At 41.8% G+C, this 23,535-nt stretch overlaps 1 protein-coding gene across 1 annotated transcript in view; it reads left to right on the top strand.

The window, feature by feature from the left end:
- Positions 1-23,535, top strand: part of STARD13 (StAR related lipid transfer domain containing 13) — a 220,626-nt gene that overhangs the window by 124,345 nt on the left and 72,746 nt on the right. Inside the window, exons 2-3 of the mRNA XM_006773040.2 lie at positions 4,106-4,177; positions 7,923-8,004. Of these exons, the coding sequence (XP_006773103.1) occupies positions 4,106-4,177; positions 7,923-8,004 (154 nt within the window). The remainder of the gene's footprint in view (positions 1-4,105; positions 4,178-7,922; positions 8,005-23,535) is intronic.

Raw genomic sequence — 23,535 nt, forward strand, 5'->3', positions numbered from 1 at the left:
TGTGAAAATGTGATTGTAATGACCCTTAAAGCTATTATATAATACTAGAGGTCCAGTGCACGAATTCGTGCACAGGTGGGGTCCCTCAGCCCTTTGGGGCATTTTGGCCAGTCCCGATTGGGGCCGATGGGGGCTGGCCGGCCAGTGAGGGACTGTGGGAGGGCTCCAGGGTGTGTCTGGCCCTCTCGCCCAGTCCTGATCAGCCGACCCCAGCAGCAAGCTAACCTACTGGTCAGAGCATCTGCTCCCTGGTGGTTAGTGTGCGTCATAGCAACTGGCCGAGCGGTTGACCAAACAGTCAACCAATTGGTCAGACACTTAGCATATTATGCTTTTACTAGAATCCTGGTGCACGAAATTTGTGCGCTGGGGGTGTGGGGGTCCCTCAGCCCAGCCTGCACCCTCTCCAATCTGGAACCCCTCGGGGGATGTCTGACTGCCAGTTTAGGCCCAATCCCAGAGATTGGGCCTAAATCGGCAGTCAGACATCCCTCTCACAATCCAGGACTGCTGGCTCTCAACTGCTCACCTGCCTGCCTGCCTAATTACCCCTGTTTCTGCCTGCCAACCTGATCACCCACTAACCACTCCCCTGCTGGCCTGATTGACGCCTAACTGCTCCCCTGCCAGCTTGATCACCCCACTGCCCTCCCCTGCTGGCCCAGTCACCCCCATCTGCCCTCCCCTGCTGACCTGTTCACCCCCAACTGCCCTCCCCTGCTGGCCTGATTGCTCACAACTGCCCTCCCCTGCCGGCCATCTTGTGGTGGCCATCTTGTGACGACATGAGCATGGCCATCTTGTGACCACATGGGGGTGGCCATCTTGTGCGAGGGCATGATGGTCAATTTGCATATTACCTCTTTATATATAGGATTATATAAGATTATACTGGCTAGGAAGAGTACAGTAAAAAAGATTTTCATACATGCCTCAAATGTCATTGAACTCTTATTAGGTAGATATTTGTGAAATAATGACACTGGCAATAATGGTTTATTTTTTATTCTGTAATCATTTTGGCCACTGCAAGGGTAATATGCCTTGGGGAAAACATTAGCATTTGGCTAATAGGTTTTAATAGATGCAGAATCAATAAAAGTGAAGGCTTTTTTTTTTCTTCATGTCAATTCAATAGACAAAGTCAAATTTGTAGTGGTTAATTATGCCAGGTTATTTTGTTTGTTTGCTTTGTCTCCAGGTAGTAAAGAAGAGTTCATTTTGCCCTTAAATTGATAGATCAAGGTGGCCTATAGCTGGAGTCGGGGGGGAGGGGTTGATGCGGTTGAGAGACATTTCAGAAATAGAATAGTGAGTTGGATGTGGGGAATGACGGTAAGGAGCCAAAGCCATGGCTGAGATGTGGCTTCTTTTCATTTATTATTTACAAATTACAATTTTTGTTGTCATCTGACTGAGATTGAAAAGCAAAATTCCTACGCATTAAAAATATCAGCATGTTTGGGGTTTGATTCAGTTGGGTTCTGGTTGAGATTTGATTATTTACCTTTATGTATGGGTAGGATTTCAGTTTATTATCTATGTTGCTCTTATAAAAAAATAAAATAAAGAGATTTAGAGAGACTTTAAATGAAATTTTCCAGGCTAGCCTGAGCCTTATTCCACTACCTAACCCAAGTCTTCAGTTATGAAAGTTTTTCCTGTAGGGACCTCTGCTGCCCACCATTCCCCCAGTTCATTGTACTTCTTTCTCCAGTGTCTGAGCCACACCCAACCTCTTTCCTAGGCTGGCAGAGTCTACACTTTTTTATAAGTTCACTTCCCATTCTTCTTTGAGCTTTTTATGTTATAGAGCCCCTTACTTCCAGTTCTACTCCATTTATTCTTTGTGGTCTGTTTCTCTGGGACTTTCCTGCTTAACACTGTATTTCCATAGTAGTAAAAGTTATAATAAAATAGAAAAGGGAAGCCCTAGCTGGTTTGGCTCAGTAGGTAGAGCATTGGCCTTCTGAACTGAAGGGTCCAAGGTTCGATTCCAGTTAAGGGAACATGCCTTGGTTGCAGGCTCAATCCCCAGTAGGGGACGTGCAGGAGGCAGCCAATCAATGATTCTCTCTCATCATTGATGTTTCTATCTCTCTCTCCCTCTCCTTTCCTCTTTGAAATCAATAAAAATGTATTTTTTAAAATAGAAAAAGGCATATTATTCATGTAGTTCAAGTAGAAAATACAGAAATCTGTGCTTCTTTAAGATCTACTGCCTCATAATTAAGTGGAACATCTAGAAATTAGATATTTCTTTATTATTATTATACTATGTTGAACTCTAATGCAAATTTTAAGCTTAAAAATTTTGAAAGCAAATTTTTAAGTAGTAATTGACCTTATTTTCTACATATTATAGTCAGAACGTGCATTTCCTACTACCCCATGAAATACTTGTGTGATATTCCAAGTGAAAGCCTTCATAGAAGGACTCTCAAATGAGTACTAAATAGAACTTTGAGCCATAAGGTAGTTGCCTTTTGTATCTTCTGAAGGGAACCCCAATTTAGCCAATACAGAATAGTTCAGCTGAAGGTCTTGAACTGCATTTGTGGATCTCAGAGACACTCCTCCTGATAGAGATGTTTCCCAAAGTCTTTATTTCCAGCTTGGTGCCCTGGGCATTTCTGAATGATGTGTACATAGCAGGGACAAGTACTTTTAGGTGTATGCTAGTAGCAATTATGTCAAGGAAAACACTCCAAATTTAGGAACTGTCAATCTCTAGAATAACAGTGGATTAGGGGATGTCAAAAGAAGCAGGCATTCTGGGACAAGAGCCACCAACAGGCTCTTTTCCCCTGAATTTAATGGCAGATCTCAGTCCATGTCCAACCAGATCAGTTGGAGGATTATTGGTTTTTGCTCTTCCTTTAGGGGCTTATACGAAATCTGGCCATTGGTTTGTTTCCCTAAAACATACCAGATAGCTCTGTCACATTAAACAGTATGCGTCACAGCACTGAGCTTTCAGGGTAGATATATAGGCTCATAGCCACAGATATTCATATAGATCGTTTTTGTGCAGTAGTCCCCCAAACTCCCTGTACACTTGGGCTTTCACTGTGTGTGTGTGTGTGTGTGTGGGGGGGGGACGAACATCAGAGTAAATGCAAATGCAAGGCCTGATCAGGTTCCTTCCCAACAGCAAAGTAAGGGGCCTGTAATAATATACTGTTTAATTTCCTTTGGAGAAACTGGACTATTGACAGATGAACCTCTTTTCCCTTGCACTCATATTTCTTTAACAGAGTTGTGGTTGGGAAATGATCCAGGATTCATAAGGTCAAGTAGTGACCTGGTTCACATACCGTAGACTCCTCTCATCTATCTCCACAGCATCTCCAAGCAGGTGGTCTCCAAGCTGTTGGTACATCCACACCATAAAAGGTCACCCAGAGGACACATGAACTTCTTGAGTTTGGCCCTCTGTGGTTCTAATAGGCCTGTGAAACTCAAGTCTCAATTCCGGATAAGCGGCACTCTGCAGCCTGAAGTCATTATAATGTACTTGGTAAATGGACATCATGTTATAAGGTACAGGGAATTAAAGCCATTGGAAGATCAAAGAAATAATAATACATTGGATTTTTGTAATACCTTTCTTCATGAGAAAATACACTTTCCTAGACTACCCAATTGTATTCTTTCTTTAATTATCCCAAGAGTAAAAGAATAAAGGAATGTTCATAAATATTCTTAGCCTTATCTTTGAAAGTTAAAAAAATATATATTTTAAAAAGGTATCATAAGAACTATTTTCTCCTCCCTACTCCCCTGGTTTCCTGCTGCATAAGTGAAGACGTTTTTCTCTGTCTGAAACTCAGCCTTTGGATTCTGTAATCATTTTTACAGAAGATTTTTGTTATCGAAATACTTATGGATCAACATTGAAGATCATCTTAATAGACAAATAACAAGTACCTTGGTGATACCTGCTCATTTTACACTCATTTCTGGGAAGGCCCACTTCAACACACCTGAGAACAATGTTGCTTTGAAATAACTTACATACAGTGCTCACTAGTTTCTCCTTGATTAAGAAAGTAGAGTGCTAGTGTGATCTTTTGACTCACTCTCCCCTTCTTGTATTTTTCAGAAATTGAGGCAAAGGAAGCATGTGACTGGCTCCGTGCTGCTGGGTTCCCACAATACGCTCAGTTATATGAGGGTAAGTTGGCCTTCCCTTTACCCTTTTTAAAGAGAATAAAAGCAAAATAAACTGCATTTATGCTGTGCTATGTTTTGACTTCTAAGTCTTTTCTTACCCTTTTTTTTTTCTTTCCTGTCTCTTTCCACTTTCCTGTCTCTCTCCCTCGACTTTGCAATGGCAAGGGCTTATCCTGATGCCAATTTGGGAATAAGTGTTGTTTCCCAAGACTATTTTTCTTTCTGTTCTACACTTTCTGCTCCTCTCTTTACCATCATTCCCTACTGTACCTTTTCCTTCAGTGTTCTGCCAGGGCAGCTCTTCTTCACTTCCGTTTTTGTTCTTTTTCTTTTTTTCTTCTTCATTACTCTTAGTTTTCTTGAAAGTACAATAAATTAGTTGTTGAAAATTTTTCTAGAAATAACAAAACTAATTGTCTTGAGGCTTATCTTCAGTTCTGCTTACTTTATATGAACATTTTTAAGGTATATGTGATTTTGGGGGGTTTTAAGTAAAGTGCTTTTATTGCTAATATAATACTTCCTTCCTTTCATTTATGTTTTAATAGTTAATAAACTTATTCACCTGTATTTTACTTATCCCTTAATTATAAACAAGGCTTCAAATTACTTGTGTAGTTCTTAGGATCCCAACAGTAAGCAGATGGCACACTCAAGATAATCTGTGGATGATTTACTTACCATTCATTACAACGGTCCATTGCAGGCTATAGGAAACAATATCAGCTTCTCTTCCTGATGGCATAAAATTTATGTGAAACAGACTGACGAATCTCAGAATGAAGTTGGGGACAGGAAGAGATTAACCAAATAACTTATATGTATATATGCATAACCCTTGGACCCAGACAATGGTATAGTGAAGGCCTGGGAGAGGGTCCCATGGGGGTAAAAAGGGGATATCTGTAATACTTTCAATAATGAAGATAATGAAATGCTGAAAGGTATCCTTTAAGAAGAGGAAGAAGAAGAAAACGGTAAAGATACAAATTATGAACAACAAACATGCATCTACCAACAAGTGAATCTAAGAATCAAGTGAATAAATAATCTGGTGATCATAATAGAAGCAAGGACATAGAAAGGGAATGGACTGACTATGAAGGTAAATTTAAAAAATGTATGTAGGTTAGAAAGAATCAACAAAATTAACCTGTACTCATGGTGAATCTCATTCACTCATGCAGAAGCTCTGTTTTATAATTTAAAATAATGAAATAAAAATTACTTATTCTACTTCTCTTATTTAAATTCTGTGAAGATAAAGGAGAGCATATCTATGAGTGTGCTTTGAAGTCCAGAAGCTCTGATAATTTTTTTTATAGAATTATAGCCTTTTAGGCAAGGAAGGGTCTTATCATTTTGGCCTTATCAACCTTCACTCCCAGGCACCACTCCCAATTCACTGATTATGAACGACAGGCCCAAAAAGTTGTGACTGTTCCAAGGTTTACAGGTAGAAGAGTCAGAATTAAAATCACAGTCTCTTGAGCTTTAATATTTTCTGCTATATCATATATTCTCTTTGTAATCTCAAAATACTATATGACTTAAATGTGAAGTGTATAAATGGCTAAAAAGTAAAGATGTGTAAAATGTATCTGTCAGATTGTGTTTAAGCCATATCTATATCTATATATCTATATACCTATCTATCTATCTATCTATCTATCTATCTATCTATCTATCTCTATATATATAAAAGCTAGTATGCTAAGTGTCTGACCATCTGACCAATCGCTATGATGTGCACTGACCACTAGGGGCGCAGATGCTCAATGCAGGAGCTGTGGTGATGCACATTACAGAGAAATGGCACCACGGACCTGGTACCCACAAAGCAACACTCAGCTTCTGCCAAGTGGGACATAGGCCCTGGAGCAACAGCCCACCAAATATCAGCTAATGCTGCTGAGACCCCATGGCACAAAATGTGGCCCACAACCCAACCCAGCCCAGAAACAGTGGCTGTGGCGCCAGGTAATGATGTCACATAGTAATGCCTGGCTGCCTCTCCTTAGCAACTAGCCTCCTTGGAGTTTCTTCAGCCCAGGAACACGACTTGCTTTATAGCCAAGAAATCAGAAAGCAGGTCTAATTAAGCAAGTTTATATATATATATAAAGCTCTCACTGGCGCCAATCGCACACATGTGTTTTGATCTGTCATTGTTAATCGTGAATTTGGTTGACACTGCTATTATAGAGAAAGGGTGAATAGTGATATTAAAATATTTTTTCTAATTAATTTCCTTTCAATGTGCACGAATTCGTACACTGGGCCACTAGTTCATTGAATGAATGTAATAAAGATAATAGCAAACACTATGGAGAACACTCAATGTGCCAGGTACTATTCAAAGCACTTTATATAACTACTAGAGGCCCGGTGCACAAATTCATGCACAGGTGGGGTCCCTCAGCCAGGCCAGCAATCGGGCCAATCGGGACCATCTCGCCCAGTCCCGATTGGGGCCAATCGGGGCTGGCTGGCTGGGGGAGGAACCACGGGATGTTGGCTGGCCAGGAGGAGGGACCGCAGGAGGTTGGCTGGCTGTGGGAGGTTGGCTGTGTGAGTGCACTGACCACCAGGGGGTAGTTCCTGCATTGAGTGTCTGCCCCCTGGTGGTCAGTGCACATCATAATGTCTGGTCGTTTGGTCAACCGGTTGTTTGGTTGATGGGTAGTAACAGTTGCTTAGGCTTTTATATATATATAGATTCATTTAATATTCACCACAAACCTCATGCCCATTTTACAGATGAAGGAACAGGCCCAGAAGTGCCTTGAACCCAGTTCTACAACTAGAGAGTAGCAGATCCAGGACTGAAAGCCAGAGCATACACTGCACACACACCCTCCCTCGAAGAACAAGACTGCCTTCATTCTGGCACCACCTAGAATTCACTCATTACTTTTTTTCACCAGAAGAGGAATTGTTTCTGTTTCCAAATTGTATTAATATTTACATACCCCTAGCCATATATTATGATTGGCAAGAAGCAGTACAAAATATGAAATGAGGAAGAGAAAGAATGGCAGGATAATGATAATGAACTGATACTGTCTGTGGCATTTGGCTAAGGCTTCTATTACAATGATCTCCAGATTTTTACTCTGAATGAGGTACCTAAAATTAACACAGTGTCTTAAATATTGCCCTTGACCTCCAACACTGGCATAAATAGACTGTGGAGAAAAGTGATGATGGTGGAATTCCTTTTCTCTTTGGATAAAATTAGTTGTTTGAGTATTTTGCTTATGCGCTAAAGTGATTCAAGATTTTGCTACAAAAGAAAAATTTGAGGCCATTGAGTTTCAGGTGTTTTGGGAAATGTCCTTTCTGAAGGAAAAAACAACATAAACCAACCATTCATGAACTAGTCAGGATAAAGTGAGAGCCTTGGGTGAATGAGGAAAATGTAAAAGCTCTTCTCCTTATAGGCAAATGTTTTGATAATGATGAGCTATAAAAATGCAGACATTTAGTATTCAGTTCCATCCAAAGTCAAGTACTTGGTTTTTCTCATATTTCATTATCTCTTTTTTGTATCCTTAAAAGCATTTATTGTGATGAAAATAAAACTGCTTTCTATCTTAATCAGTACCAGCATACTCCCCATCAATGGAGAGTAACTGCTGTTACGATCATTCCTATGTACAAAAACATGGTGGCCTGAAGATGTGTGTCTATTCAGATAAAAAAGGGCACATAAATACTTTTGTCTCCCTCTTTATCTCTTTCAGATTCACAGTTTCCCATTGACATTTTGGCTGTTAAGAACGATCATGAGTTTCTTGAAAAGGACCTTGTAGAACCTCTTTACAGGTAAATCATGTGAAATACTTTTGTTTCTTTCAATTGTTTCCAATAGGCATCACTATATTGAGGAGTGAGTTCAGTAGTTCAGTAACTTCATTGAGTGCCAGGCATGGGTCCAGGTTCTAAGAGTATACTATGGTGAGCATGATCAAGCCTGGTTTCATGGAACTTAAATCTTAGTAGGAGGCTTCAGAAAATAGACTAGAAAAGGAAAGAGAGAGTGAGAGAAAAAGAGAGGGAGAAGGAGAGGTTATCTCAGAGAATGTGCAATGCTATGAAAAAAGTAAAACAAGATGAGGCTAGAGACAGTGGTTGGGGTCGTGGATGGGTTAGTGGGAGGAAGCAGCATGTGTGGTCAAGGAAGGCCCTGAAAATCTCAGGAGTACGTCAAATTTGCCTGTATTTTTTGCAAGTCAAGTGATTATATCAGAAAACTGGAATATGAAAGTTCAAGTAATTATACTGGCAACCTGGAATATTTAAGCCTATGTAATAGATGCTATAAGAAGACCAAGATGTATATATAAGTAATTCCCTCCCCTCAAAGAATTTATAATCTGTCTGGAGAAATCTAGTTGAAGATATAAAGCATGAACACATGAAAAAATAAGTAATTAAAATTTAGATAATAGTAAAATGCCAATGTAATCAATATCTCTGAATAATTAAGAGCTACATAATAATTTGTATGTGTCTGGGAATTTGAAATTTCCTATGGAAAAGTCCTGGAGAGGCCAGGGCTGGAAATAAATATTAGTTACAGGAGACAAGTCATTTTTCCAAGGACACACAGCTAGTAATGGGATGAACTGACCTTAATATGTTATAGTCCTTGTAAGTTATAATCCAGTGGTCTTTCTACTACATTCTGCATTTGACATAGAAAAGATTGTAGTTACATAGGAAAGTAATGATGAGCAAAACTTTTGTGACAATAAGAGAAACAAATGTATGTTAGGATGATGTGTAAATAACGTTAGGTTTGTTGAATCTTCAGATATGTATATTTTTGTGTTCACAAGCTGGTCACTCTATGGTTCCTATTGAAAATAGATTTACATTAAGAAATGATCTCTGAATGTTCAAAGCAAACACTACTGTGGGTTTGCTTAAGTGAGTAGAAGGGCAAAGAACTCTTCATATGAAAGGAACAGACTATTTGGACTAGAAAACAAACAAGCACAGAATGCCATTTGAGCATTTATGAGAGGAATAGATGGTTTGGTTGTGATTGTTTAAAGGTAATGAATTGGAAAAGCCACATTTTCTCTTCAGGATGTCTGAGACACACTCCAAGCAGGAGCAGCTCCCTCCTCAAAAGCATTCATCAGATTCAGAACTATACAAACAGCACCTCATCCTGAGTTTCCCCTCTTAGTTTTAATCAGGAGTATTTTTACTAGTTGACTTTTTAAAGTAAATCATTTTTACATTTTAATTGTATTATGTTATTTTTCCACATTTAATTTTTTAAATTTATGTTTTCTTTACAGTGAGGTGACATAGCTAGTAAAATTAACTATTTTCAATGCAATGTAGAGTTTTTTGAGTTTTTACAAATGCCTGAAGCTATCTAACCACTTCCACAACCTAGATATAGAACAACTCCTTCCCCCCAAAAAATTCCCTGGATCTCTTTTATCATCAAACTCTACCCCTGCTCCCAACCCCTGCCAACCACTGATCTGTTTTCTGCACCTATGGTTTTGCCTTTCCCAGAATGCCATATAAATGAAATGAAGACTTTTGAGTCTAGCTTCTTTTACTTAGTACAATGTAGTTAAGATTAATCCATGTTGTTGTATGTATCCATCCATATGATTTCTGGGTAAGTATTCCATTGTGTTCCACTGTAGTTTGTCTATCCATTCACCAATTGAAAGACAACTGAGTTGTAGCCAGTTTAAGTGGGTTTATGAGGTTATAAAGTCACTATAAGCATACATATTGAAGTTTTTGTGTGAGCATAAGTTCTTTTGGGTAAAATTCTAGGAATGGGATTGAGGGGGTTCATATGATAAGTGTATTTTAAAGAATACACTTTATAAGAAATCACCAACTTTTCCAAAGTGACCATACCATTTTGTATTTTCACCACCAATAAATGAGAGTTTCAGTTTCTCCACACTTGTCAGCACTTGGTATTGTCATGGTTTTCGTTTGTGTGTGTGTGTGTGTGTGTGTGTGTGTGTGTGTGTGTGTATCTGGCCATTCTAATTGGCATCTGGGGTTATTTCATTGTGATTTTAATTTGCATTTCACTAATGAGTGATGATGTTAAACATCCTTTCATGATTTTATTTGCCATTTACTTATCTTCTTTGATAAAGTGTCTGTTCAACTCTACTATTCATCTTTACAATTTGGATGTTTGTTTTCTTATATCAAGTTTTGAGGGTTCTTTATATGTTCTAGATGTAAGTTACATGTCAGATACGTAGTTTGTAAATATTTCCCGCTAGTCTGTAGCTTGCCTTTTCAATCTCTTAACAGTCTTTCACAGAAGAGAAGTTTTTAATTTTGCTCAAGTCCAATTTATTGTGTTTTTTTTCATATTTTTAATGTCATATATAAGAAAACTTTGTCAAACATAAGGTCACAATTATTTTCTCCTTTGTTTTCTTCTAGAAATTTCAGTTTTATGTTTTAGATTTAAGTCAATGGTCTATTTCATCTAAGTCAATGGTTAATTTCCTTATAAGGTACAAAGTGTAGGTCAAGATTCATTTTTGGCATATAAATGTCCCATTAAATTGAGCACCTTTTTGAAAAGATTATACTTTCTTTATTGAATTGTCTGTATTAAAAATCAGTTGACCATATATCTCTATTTCTGGACTCCCCATTCTGTTCCATTTATCTATGTTCTATCCTTTCATCAATATAACACTTGATTACTTAGCTTTTAGTATGTCTGAAAATCTAAGAGATGAGTCCTCCAGGATTGTTTTTTTGCCAGGATTGTTTTAACTATTCTAGTTCCCCTGCCTTCCCATATAAATTTTGGAAACAGCTGTAAATATATGTTTTTTAAAATTCTACTGGAGTATTGATTTGGATTGTGTTGAACAGATAAATCAGTTTGGGGGGAATTGGTATCTATTTATTTAGGTCCCCTTTAATTTTTCTAATCCTGTTTTCATGAATACTACATTTAAAAGTACTTAACTATTTTATGTTTTGTATTAAAGTAGTACTGTTTTTTATCGTTTTAATTTTCAGTTGTTCATTACTATAGTATATAAAAATTTTTGTGCCGAACAGGTTTGGCTCAGTGGATAGAGCGTCGGCCTGCGGACTCAAGGGTCCCAGGTTCGATTCCGGTCAAGGGCATGTACCTTGGTTGCGGGCACATCCCTACTGGGGGGCATGCAGGAGGCAGCTGATCGATCTCTCTCATCGATGTTTCTGGCTCTCTATCCCTCTCCCTTCTTCTCTGTAAAAATTCAATAAAATATATTTTTTAAAAAATTGTATATTGTCTGTGTATCCTACAGTCCTAAGCTCACTCTAGTGATAGATTTTTCTTATTATTGTCTTAAGTTTTACATATGTCTCCTTTTTCCCCAAATGCTGTGCCCCCCAACTGTTCCCACCCCAGGCAAGCCTTCACCGCCCCAGTGTCTATGTCCATTGGTTATGCTAATATGCATGCATAAGTCCTTTGGTTGCTCTCCAACCCCCACCTCCCCTGCCATTTGTCTCTGGATCTATTTTTGTTGATCAAATTATGTTGATCATTATAGCCCACATATGAGTGAGATCGTGTGGTATTTATCTTTCTCCGACTGGCTTATTTCACTTAGCATAATGCTCTCCAATTCCATCCATGCTGTTGCAATTGGTAAAAGTTCCTTCTTTTTTATAGCGGCATAGTATTCCATTGGGTAGATATACCACAGTTTTTTAATCCACTCATCTACTGATGGGCAATTAGGTTGTTTCCAAATCTTAGTTATTGTAAATTGTGCTACTATGAACATAGGGGTGCATATATCCTTTCTGATTGGTGTTTCTGATTTCTTATGATATAGTCCTAGAAGTGAGATTACTGGATCAAATGGTAGTGCCATTTTTAACTTTTTGAGGAAACTTCACACTATCTTCCACAGTGGCTGCACCAGTCTGCATTCCCACCAGCAGTGCATGAGGGTTCATTTTTCTCCACACCCTCGCCAGCACTTGTCGTTTGTTGATTTGTTGATGATAGCCATTCTGACAGGTTTGAGATGGTACCTCATTGTTGTTTTGATTTGCATCTCTCAGATGATTAGTGACTTTGAGCATGTTTTCATCTGTCTCTTGGCTTCCTGTGAATGTCCTCTTTCGAAAAGTATCTATTTAGGTCCTTTGCCCATTTTTTGATTGGATTGTTTCCCATTTGTTTATTTTCTCCTTAGTCTCCATTGCCCTAGGAGCTGTGTCTATAAAGATATTGCTACAGCATATGTCTGCTTGCTATTTTGCTGCCTATGGAGTCTTGTAGGGTTTTTATGGTTTCCCATCTTACATTTAAGTCCTTTATCCATTTTGAGTTTGTTTTTGAGTATGGTGTAAGTTGATAATCTAGTTTGTTTGTTTGTTTGTTTATTGCGTGTATCTAACCAAATTTCCCAGCACCACTTATTGAAGAGACTGTCTTGACTCCATTGTATGCTCTTGCCTCCTTTGTCAAATATTAATTGAGCATAATGGCTTTGGTCAATTTCTGGGTTCCTCTGTTGTGTCCCATTGGTCTATATGTCTGTCCTTGTGCCAGTACCAGGCAGTTTTGAGAACCGTGGCTTGGTAATATAGCTTTATATCAGTGATAGATTTCTAAAATTTCACTTTTATAGTATAAATGAAGGATTACATTTTAAACCAAGAATAAAAATTCTATTCCATATTTTTAAATCAGAATTGTAGGGGCAAGCTTTGTCTCTGATTGTGTAGATCTATTTATGGGGTGATGTATGTGGCTAAGTGGGCCAACCTTTGAATCTCAAATATGTGAATGATAAATCCTTATCAAGTCCCTGATGCATGTGATCTGAAGTGCTGTGACTAGGTTCTGGACTTTTTCATCAGTCTACCCTTTTTTAAAATTTTTTTTAAATATTTTTTTATTGATTTTTTAGAGAGAGTAGGAGAGAGGGATAGAGAGTTAAAAACACCGATGAGAGAGAAACATTGATCAGCTGCCTCGTGCACACCCCCCACTGGGGATATGCCTGCAACCAAGGTACATGCCCTTGACTGGAATCAACCTGGGACCGTTCAGTCCACAGGCCGACGCTCTATCCACTGAACAAAACCGGTCAGGGCCAAAGTCTACCCTTTTAATAAAAAGCTTTTCAGATTTGTTATAGAGAAGAGCCAGTACAATTAATGTGAAGTCATTTAGAGATACAAGGTTCTGATTAATAATGCTAGTGTCAGCTGGATAAATTAGGAAGCCTTCTCCTGTAGAACCTATGACCCATTTGTGATACAGCCCATAGCAGGATCCTTACAAATAAAAGGCATTACTGCATAAACACGTGGAAGTGCAGCAATGCCAGACACCACAGTGCTCTTGATAAGGGTCCAGCTTGTGTAAAACTGGTCAGGGTGGGAGGAGGTTGTTATAATTGGAATAATACTCATGACAGCTATGTCTCCAAAAATAATATGAAAGAAAACATTTGGCGGAAGGTGGGCAAGCTGAGATTCTTGGGCATAGAAGTGATGGGTAAAACAGAGGCCAAAGTAGTAGTCACAGCAGAGTGGATCAAAGGAAGCAGGCAGAGTACAGACACAGAGAGGGAGGCCACTGGGCCAAAAGTTTCTTTCCCTTCATTATCAGTTCCACCAACACAGAGGGTATCTTCATCACCACCTCTTCTTTCCCCATGAACTTCACCCAATGTTGCCTATATAGTATAGGAGTAGGCTTGGGGTACAGACTGGCACAAACAAGGTCAGGTCAAAGATAGGGAATCTCCTATATTTACATAAATTTGTATGAAAAGCATATCTTTATATTTTAAAATGACCTCTTTATAACGTTTTCCAATCAGCTACTCAAAATGACTATTGTCTTCCTAAACTTTAAGGAAGAATACACAAGAAACTGTAAAATAGGACAGTAGATTGAGGATAGAAGAAAATTTTATATTTTTAATGTTATTCATATATATTTATATTAGATATTTGTATTGCATTATTAAAAACATTGCCAGGTAAATAATAGATAACAATGGCTGACATTTAGTGAGTGTTTACTATGAGCTTAATAGTATACTAAGCTCTTTACGTTGATCTCATTTAATTCTCACAAGAACCTATGAGTAACAGGTGCTACTATTATTGTCATTGATGTTGTTCAGAAGTAAGGGTGACCAGATTCCTCCTAGTGTGATCAGGTAGGTAATGGTGACAGCCTTCCATGAGGCAGGGAACAGCTGTGGCTGGAAGGCAAGTGGAGTCTGGCCAGGGTCTGAGAAAGAGAAGGTATGGTAAGTTGAGGTGCCTGGGGAACCAGTTGCAAGTAGAGATGTCCAGTGTGCAGCTGAGTGTGCAGGTCTGGAGCTGAACAGGGACCTCAGCTGAAGATAGAGATGTGAAATCATCCACATATGAAAGTGTAAAGGTACTGAGAGAGAGTGAGATCACCTAGGAACAGCAAAGACAGCCAAGACAGTGAAAGATAAGAAGACCAAGACTGACCTATGGGGACCCACATCTAGTGGGCAGATAGGTAAGGGTGCCCACAGTGCTGAGGAATGAGTGCTCCAGGCCATCCAGTTACCTCTGGGCTCTTTTTGTTTTTCTTTTAGTTTTTTAACTTTTCTCAAAAATATCTAGTAGTGACACTTCTTTCAACTTGAACTTGTTCTCACTAGATTATCTGGATTAGATGCAATTGTTGTGAAGAGTTAAAAAGCTAAGTACACCTCATGTGATTTTTCCAATATGGACACATACGAATTGAAAATTTTTCTGAAATTGTACAATCTAAAGGAGCTCAAGACAACCTGGACATTTTTTTAAAATTCTTGATCACTTTATTGGTTTGCAGATTGAGTTTACACTCCTCCTTGAAATCTTGACCTTAAGAACATATAACATTTAAAATTATTTTCTGGATGTGTAATTCACAGCATGGTGACTATAGTTAACAGTAGTGTATTGTACATTTGAAAGTTGCTTAGAGAGATCCTAAAAAATTCTATGTAATGAAAGAGTAATATGCAAATTAACCATCACTTCATGATGAAGATGGTGGTACCCACAGCCAATAAGGAGGGAATATGTAAATTGATGCGACAAAGATGGCAGTGTCGGCTGGGGCCACGGAGCCAGCCTGAGAGCAGGTGAGAAGGCTTGGCATCCTGGGTCACCCCAGCGAGGGCGGGCAGCGTGAGCAGCTGCCCACCGGAGTCCTCCAGTCCCGCCCTGGCCTCGGAGGCGACAGGCAAGGACGGGAGCGGGATGGGGATGTTACATCCAGTTTGGGTGCCGCAGCGGGGTGCTGTGTGCAGATGGAGTGCCCAGCCCACGTAGGGGCGCAGGCGGTGGGCAATGGGAGCCCCTATTTGAGGAATGGACGTGCAAAGAGGAGCATCGCGGCCGCACAAAACTTGCCCGCCTCCCCTGGAGGAATTCCAAGGAAAGAGAGGCTGGGAATGGCAGGCTTCAGCTGCTCCTGCCACCTGTGGGTGGCACTGCTTTCACCCACTCGCTCATGTGCCACTGGCTCGCTCCTTCCAGGACGCAGATTAGAGGCGCCGGCGAGATTAGAGGCGCCGGCTGGCAGAGTGTGGCCGTCAGTTCCGGGTTAGAGGGCCACTGCCTCCTGCCCCAGGACAGGGGGGACAATTTGCATAGGAAACTAGGGTGATGCCCCCTTACAGGGCCCGACTCCCTGAAAACCAGACTCGCCCAAAAAGGATAAGCAATTTGCTATTGTACTGATCCATCACCTTTAAGCATAATTCACACATTAGACACTTTATCCCTATCATTAGAACGTTATAAAATAAATGTGTGCTTTTCTTAAACTTTATTTTCCAGATAAGGAGAGGTAGACTCAGGGTCTGAATCCACAATTGTCTGGGTAGAAAGCTTCTGTTCAGCTCTGAAAGATGGGCATGTGGCAGTGGACAACCATCCCCAAAAATACTAGATGGTGAAAGAAGGAGCTGGAAATGAGACAAAATGGTATGTGTGCATCTTCAAAGGAAAGTGGATGCCCCTCCAGTCTAGGCACTTTCTAGGAGACCTTGACAATTATCGGCAAGCTGCCATTCTGAAACAAGCAAAGGTGAGGAAGCAGTACAAGTAATGCAGAATGGAAACTGCAGTTTGGACAGGTCAAGGACTTTGACCTAGCAATGTAACGGCATCAGAGTTGGAACATTCTAGGATTCTCAGAACTTTGCAATTGATTTCTATTGTTTGCTTCAAGAAATTTCAAGCAAATGCCCCGAGATTTTATATATCTATAATAATAAAAGCATAATATGCTAATTAGACCAGACATCCTTCTGGACAAAGCCAGGGCTCTGATTGGAGACCCTCCCAGGTGCCAGAGAGAAGCTGGTGTTGGCAGCTGTGGGAAGGAAGGCCTACTCTTGCACGATAGGCCGTCCCTGTTGGCCTGATACATCTGTACATTTAAATGTGTATATTATCTATACTAATAATAGCCTTGGGGGCAATCAGACCAGCAGGGGAGGGCAGTTGGGGGCAATCAGATCTGCAAGGGAGCAATTATGCATCAATCAGGCTGGCAGGGGAGCAGTTAGGGGGCGATCAGGCCGGCAGGCAGAAGCAGTTAGGGGCAATCAGGCAGGCAGGCAGGTGAGTGGTTAGAAGCCAGCAGTCCCAGATTGTGAGAGGGATGTCCGACTGCCGATTTAGGCCTGATCCCGCAGGCATCCACCGAGGGGTCCCAGATTGGAGAGGGTGCAGACCGTGCTGAGGGACACCCCTCTGCCATGCACAAATTTTGTGTACCAGGCCACTAGTTCTCATCATAAGAAAAGAATTGTAACGATATGGCAATGGAAATTTACTAAACTTATTGTGGTAATTATTTTGCAAAATATGCATATATCAAATCATTATGTTGTACACCTTAAACTTATACAATGTTATATGTTAGTTATATCAAAATTAAAAAATGTATTCTCACCCTAGCTGGTTTGGCTCAATGAATAGAGTGTTGGCCTTTGGACTGAAGGGTCCCAGGTTCGATTCCAGACAAGGGCACATACCTGGGTTGTGGGCTCGATCCCAGTGGGGGGGCATGCAGGAGGCAACCAATCAATGATTCTCTCTCATTATTGATGTTTCTATCTCTCTCTCCCTCTTCCTTCCTCTCTGAAATCGATAAAGAAATATATTTTTTTAAAAGTATTCTCTTATGCCAATCACACAATTCTACACATACATCTTCTTCTCTGCAAACAATATACACGTACTTCATTTTCTTTGCATAGCTAGATCTTTTTATGCTTAATCTCTTTTCTCCCTCACTTCAGCTGGTATACAGGGACACTCGATTGTGAGTGTATGTGCTGGAAGAGAAGTCAGCATTTCTGCTGCAGCCCTCGGTAGGAGAACAGCCAGAGCAAAAAGCTTAGTAGAGCAGAGGTACAGCCTTCGCTGGGTGTGCAGTGGTGCAATGACAGCCACTTGTGGACTTCTGATTGCATTCTTTTTTCCTCTCAGATATAATAAAGCCCTCCTGTTGGCTGGTCAGTGATTTTTGAAAGGCCCAACCCTCACTGAGTACATACCAGAGTTGTCTGTGGCATGGCTTTCCACTCTGCTCTGCAGAATCTCTTTTGTAAACTTCAGGGCAGTGGGGAGACCTTTCCCAGGCCCTGAGCTCTGCCAGAGCTGCTGCGATAGCTTTTAGTCTCCAGTGACTTTGTTTCTGAACTTCTGTAGGACCACACACAGAGCACTCCTAAGCACACAGGTCCCTTGGCACTTCAAGCTTGTGGCTTTAAGCAGAATGGCACGTTAGAAATGAACTCAGTACCTTTGCTTGGTATTCCTCTCATGCCTTTGACAGGAATATTAGAAACATCACAGGAAACTGGCCATTAAATCAGCATGGGAGACATCATGAGCAATCTAAAGTCTAGCGGTTTAAAAGTAAAACATGAATCTAAACTATGTGAAAGAGAAGGGTTCCGTCGCTTTCCTATACATCTGAAGGGCAGGGCCCTTCTGTTCTCCCAGCCTCTGTGACAGGGTAAGTGGAAATCTCCTCTCAGACATGGCCCAGACTAGCCTACAGGTCATCTAGACAAACTCTTGGCACACACTATGCTCACAAATCCCCAGCCTTTCCTTTTCCAGTGGGCCCCTGGTTCCTGGCCCTTCCGGCCATCCTCTCTTGGGTTGTCTCTCCTATATGCTCCAGGACCACTGCCTCACTCAGGGTGTAGTTAGCTGGGGATGCCAAGACTTTCCACCAGTTTCTAAGTACTCAGTAGTAGGGACTGCATTTTATTGAATGGTATATCCTGAGTGCTGGGTGCTCTGTGGCTTGTGCCTAGCAGGAATTCAGTAAATGTTCATTCAATTGAACTGGAGCATGAAAGAAAATGACCTATAAGTTCACAAATCATTTCACTGCTTTTACATGGTAAAGAATATTGTGTGGTTGTAAATTATTTATTTTCTCATCAAAATATCCTAAATCTTTCTCCTTCTTAGCAGAATCCTCTGTGCTCACAATGTGTCTTCACGTTCTTTCTCAGATTCCACTTGTTTCTCAGCCCTCTTCACTCAGACTTCTGTGAAACTGCCCTCGCTAACTACTAAATCCAAAGGCATAGTTTAGGTTTTCTATCCCTTACTCTTAAATATTTGATACAACTAACCAACTACCCCCTCCTATTAATCATACCTATTCTACAGCTTTTAAGACACCACTTTCAGTTTCTGTTGACCTCCTACATCTCCTTTCTAATATCCCTCAATAGCTCCTCATTGCCACAGATTGCTCCAAACATCTTCATTTTAGTCCTTCTTGATCTAACCTTTGTCTATCCCTCCAGACATCCCCACTCATGTATTTGTATTTCCCAGGCTAAAGCATGCTATGTAATGCCTGTTTGTGTTGCCTATAACTTTTCTAGCCTATGCAGCAAATTTCTCTTAGTCTTCCATAGCTTTGCTCAAATATTACCTCCTGTGGGAGGTTTTGTCTTTATGCACTCAGGAAATAAGTTACTTCTGTTATTCATTATTTTTATATTGCACACAGAACTGTGAGGTCCTCAATGGCAGGACCACATCTTGCTCACCTCTGCATCCGCAGCACCTAGCCTGTTCCTGGGACATAGCACACATGGTTAGATGAAAGAATTTGTTTCCTTTCTTCTTATTGACTTTTCTCTTAGAATCTCAAGTTTCATTCTTAAAATGAGACTTCTGACTATTTCTCTTTTACTAATGTATTAGTTTTTCTCAAGGATTCTGAAGATAACGTGGAAATCAACAGGTTCTAGTAGCGGTATCATTGTGAACATTTCTTCTGAAAAGGTCAAACTGCTTTGCTTATGTTAACACATAAATCCAGTTTGCTCAAAGTGTAGAGTACATGTCTTTATCATGTGCCATGGATTTTCTCTTCCCATGGAAAAAAGGAAAGAGAAAATCCACTTGTTGAATAGCCTGTGAGAGATCTATGACATATGCTTTCATTTTCTAGGCCTCTATAAAATTCTTGGAGATGTGGGGACAGAGAAATCACTGTCAGGAAGAAGTCTAACTCATGTGTGACTCCCTTGAGCAAGTCTTCCTCTAGGAGCCTTATTCTCCTCATCTGAAAGTAAAATAATCAGACCAAATGGTCCCTGAAGTCTGCCAAGCTCTTAGCAAACATTGACTGAGTAGATTCTCTCCGACCCAGTGCGTATGCTGGGCATTAGGGATACTAATTAGATGCTCTCAGCCTGTCATATTCAGTGGGGAGACCATACAAGTTCTACTGTGACTACTTAAAGTCAACCACTGATATAGACAAAGTATGTTCAGTTAAGAAAGAAGAACCTACTATGACTATCCTATATAATAAAAGCCCAGCGACCATAACAGTGTAATGACCAGAATGACCGGTGGACCAGTCACTATGACCACCAGGGGCCAGACGCTCAATGCAGGAGGAGGGGGAGGGGGACACAGTGAGGCCTGGAGGTGTATGCTATGTCCTAGGGATCCCAGGAACCGCAAGCCCAGAGCTTGCTTTCCAATAAAAAAATTAATTGGGGAAAAAAAAAAGCAGCCAATGCTGCCACCCTGGGAAGAATGGCTTCAGAAGGGAAAGGCCTCCCCAAGTCCCAACTGGCCCCGCTGGCACACCATTGGCTCACAGGGACTCACCAGTGATGTTCAGGAAGTGCAGCCCCTCCTCCAACTCCAAAGCCGGTTGCACCGACAATTGCTCCTGGTCCAGCTCCATGTCGAACACAGAGCTGCCGGGCCACCTCAGCTCTGACTTCCAGCTTTTGGCTTCCTGCCCACCCCTTCACATACTATGTGTGCTTGGGGGCATGGCTTCGGCCTTCCCTAGCCAACAATACCCCAACACAGCCAGAGTGGCAGGACACAGCCACCAGCGCTGGCTGGGCATTGATTTGACTGTGTGACTGAAGTCCATATGCAATTACACTGCATGTTTACATTTGTAGGAAAGCTGGGCAGCCCACTCCTGCTGCCTGTGTCACCTTCTAGGCTAAGAAAGGCCTGCTAATCTCCGTTTTTCTCCTCCCATCCAGAATCAAAACCTCTTGGGGATGAATGACCCCAGCGATGGCCCCAACAGACATTCAGTGTCACTGTCACCGACATTCCCAGTCATTACAGCCCATTCCTCAGCCCGCAGTGCCCTGCTCCACCCACTGCCACTCCTTACCTGTCACCCCCTGAGGACCACCTTATGTTATCCTATCTGAAATGTGAGCAAGATCTCAAATGCCCCATTGTCAATAGCTCCCTTGCTCTACCTTTCTTCCTCTAAAAACCTTGCATTTTAAAAATATGTATTTAATTGATTTCAGAGCAGGAAATAGATAGAAACATCAGTGATAATAGAGAATCATTGATTGGCTGCCTCCTGCACGTTCCAACCTGGGGATCAAAACCTCCCCTGGTTCTCCCCCATCCTTCCCCTGGCCAGCAGGCCCCCAATGGTGGTGTAGCACTGAGGGAAGGGCAGGGGGAGGCAGGGAATTGTGGGGTGGTGGGGCGCCAAGGGCAGCATTGGCATCTGGCATCTGTTCCTTTCACACCCAGCCTGCCCACCATCACCTCCTCTCCCAACCCCACTGGAGCCTTCAGACCCTGATCGGCCTGGCCCTGGTTGGCCCTGATCGCCTGCCAGGCTGAGGGACCCCACCCATGCATGAATTTTGTGCACTGGGCCTCTAGTCATGTATAAAATTTCTTCTTGCTAGGCTTTATGTGGATTAGAAGAATAAATTATGGTTTCTGCCTCAAAAGAGGCTCTAATCCAATGGAATACATATTGTTCATGACAACAAATAAACTACATTTTATAATAAAAATTGTTATTCATTCAATAGCTTCCCAGGCAACTAGTGTGAGACCAACTCAAATGATCTCAAGGGCTTTATATTACTTACAAGTGGTCCAGTACATGAAAATTCATCCACTGGAGGGGGGTCCCTCAGCACAGCCTGCCCTCCTCACATTCCGGGAACCCTCAGGGGCAGGAGGCAACCCAACCATTAGGGGAAGGTGACACCCAGTCACACCGCTGCTGCTGCCACTGCTGGCAGCAAAAGCCTCGGCCGGTCCTGGTTAACTGAGCCTCAGGCAGCCCTGGGCGGCTGGGCAGCTGACATCTGAGGCTTGCCTGTGTCTCAAACCAATCCTGGGTGGCTGGGGGGCTGAGGGGATTGGGAGACTCTGGAGGCAGGCCACGCAGGCCTGCCGCCCCAGCAAGACTGAGGGGATTGGGTGCCGCCATTTTGTGGCTGTGGGTGCTGCCATCTTTGAGGGCATGGCAGTCAATTAGCATATTTCCTCCTTATTGGTTGCGGGTGCTGCCATCTTCGTGATGGTGTGAGGGTCAATTAGCATATTCCCTCTTTATTAGATAGACTAGAGGCCCAGTGCAGGAAATTCATACAAGGGGCTCAGTCTTCACAGCCCCAGCTGCCTCTGCCAGTCCTCGCAATCCCGGCTTTGTCCAGAAGGTGGTCCAGAATATCATCTAGACAGTTGTTCTGCTGTTTGGCCTAATTAGCATATTAGCTCTTTATTATATAGGATCATTAAGTTAGAGGTAAATAAATACCAATGCTAAATATTTGCCAAAATGCAGATTGGCTTCATTCACAGCAGAATTTCACACTGGTTTTGATAAAATGTTTTGAATACTTGTGTTATGTGACATGTTTTTTTTTTTACCTGAGCCAGCTAATCCATAAAGAGGCATTTACATCTCTCCAGGATATGTTTCTTCCATTTCGTATTCTTATAGAGTCAAGCAGTTCTATATAATATAAGCCTAATATGCAAATTGTCCCCTTGGGTGGTCATTTGACCGGGAGTTCAACTGCTTGCTATGACATGTGCTGACCACCAGGGGGCAGTGTGGAACATGGCGAGCATCAGTGATGCACTACAACCTCTTGCCGGCTACCTGGGGGCAGGGGTGATGGGGACAGAGGTGCGGTGAGAATACAAGGTGTCCACTGAGCTCACTCTCACTCCTCCTGCTACCCTCCCCAGGGACACCAGGGCTTGTGCACTAGGGAAGTCCCCCATGCTCAGGTGCTGGGTGCCCACGAGGAGCCTGTTCCGTACCCATGCTGCCTCTTTTGAGTAAGCCGGGCCACAGCCACCAGGACTGCAGGGCCAGCCAAGCTCGCCATGGGTTCATGCAGGAGCCAGTCTGTGAGGCCATCAGGATAGAGTGCGCTGCCTTCCCGGCTTCTGTGTGGTGCTGCTGGGTGACCCAGAGGCCCATGCTGCACCCTGGCATGCAGCATCTGGCCATGCTTACCGCATCTCCATGTGAAGACTTGAGCACTGTGACTCAGGCGGGGGCGGGAGGGGGGAGTTCGGGGCCCAGAAGCAGCTGGGACCTGCCCTTCCACACCAGACACTCACACTTTGATTGCTGGCCAGACCTAGGGACCGCACCCATGCATGAATTTCGTGCATCAGACCGCTAGTGATGATAATAATAATGTAATAAAGGTTTTTAACTCTGAGCCCCAGTACAGTGAAATTGCTAGTAAGTGGCACTGCTGTTCCAAACCAATGCCAATGGATAAATTATTGATTTGTAAAGTGCAGGGGAGAGGGGGTGCATGAACAAGCTGCCAAGTTCAGAAATAAAGTCTTGATAGCAGAGTCCATACACTCTGTTTGCCTTGAGTTAGACCTGAAGACTTAAACGCTGCAGACACTGATCTCTCTCAGGAATTTGGCATAAATCACCCTGGGGTTAAGAACGTTTGAAGCTGTACCACAAATGTATCTCTTCTTCACATTAACCACCATTTTTAATACAGTTAT

The sequence above is a fragment of the Myotis davidii genome, unplaced genomic scaffold, assembly GCF_000327345.1.
Source record: "Myotis davidii unplaced genomic scaffold, ASM32734v1 scaffold66, whole genome shotgun sequence".
NCBI lineage: Eukaryota > Metazoa > Chordata > Mammalia > Chiroptera > Vespertilionidae > Myotis > Myotis davidii.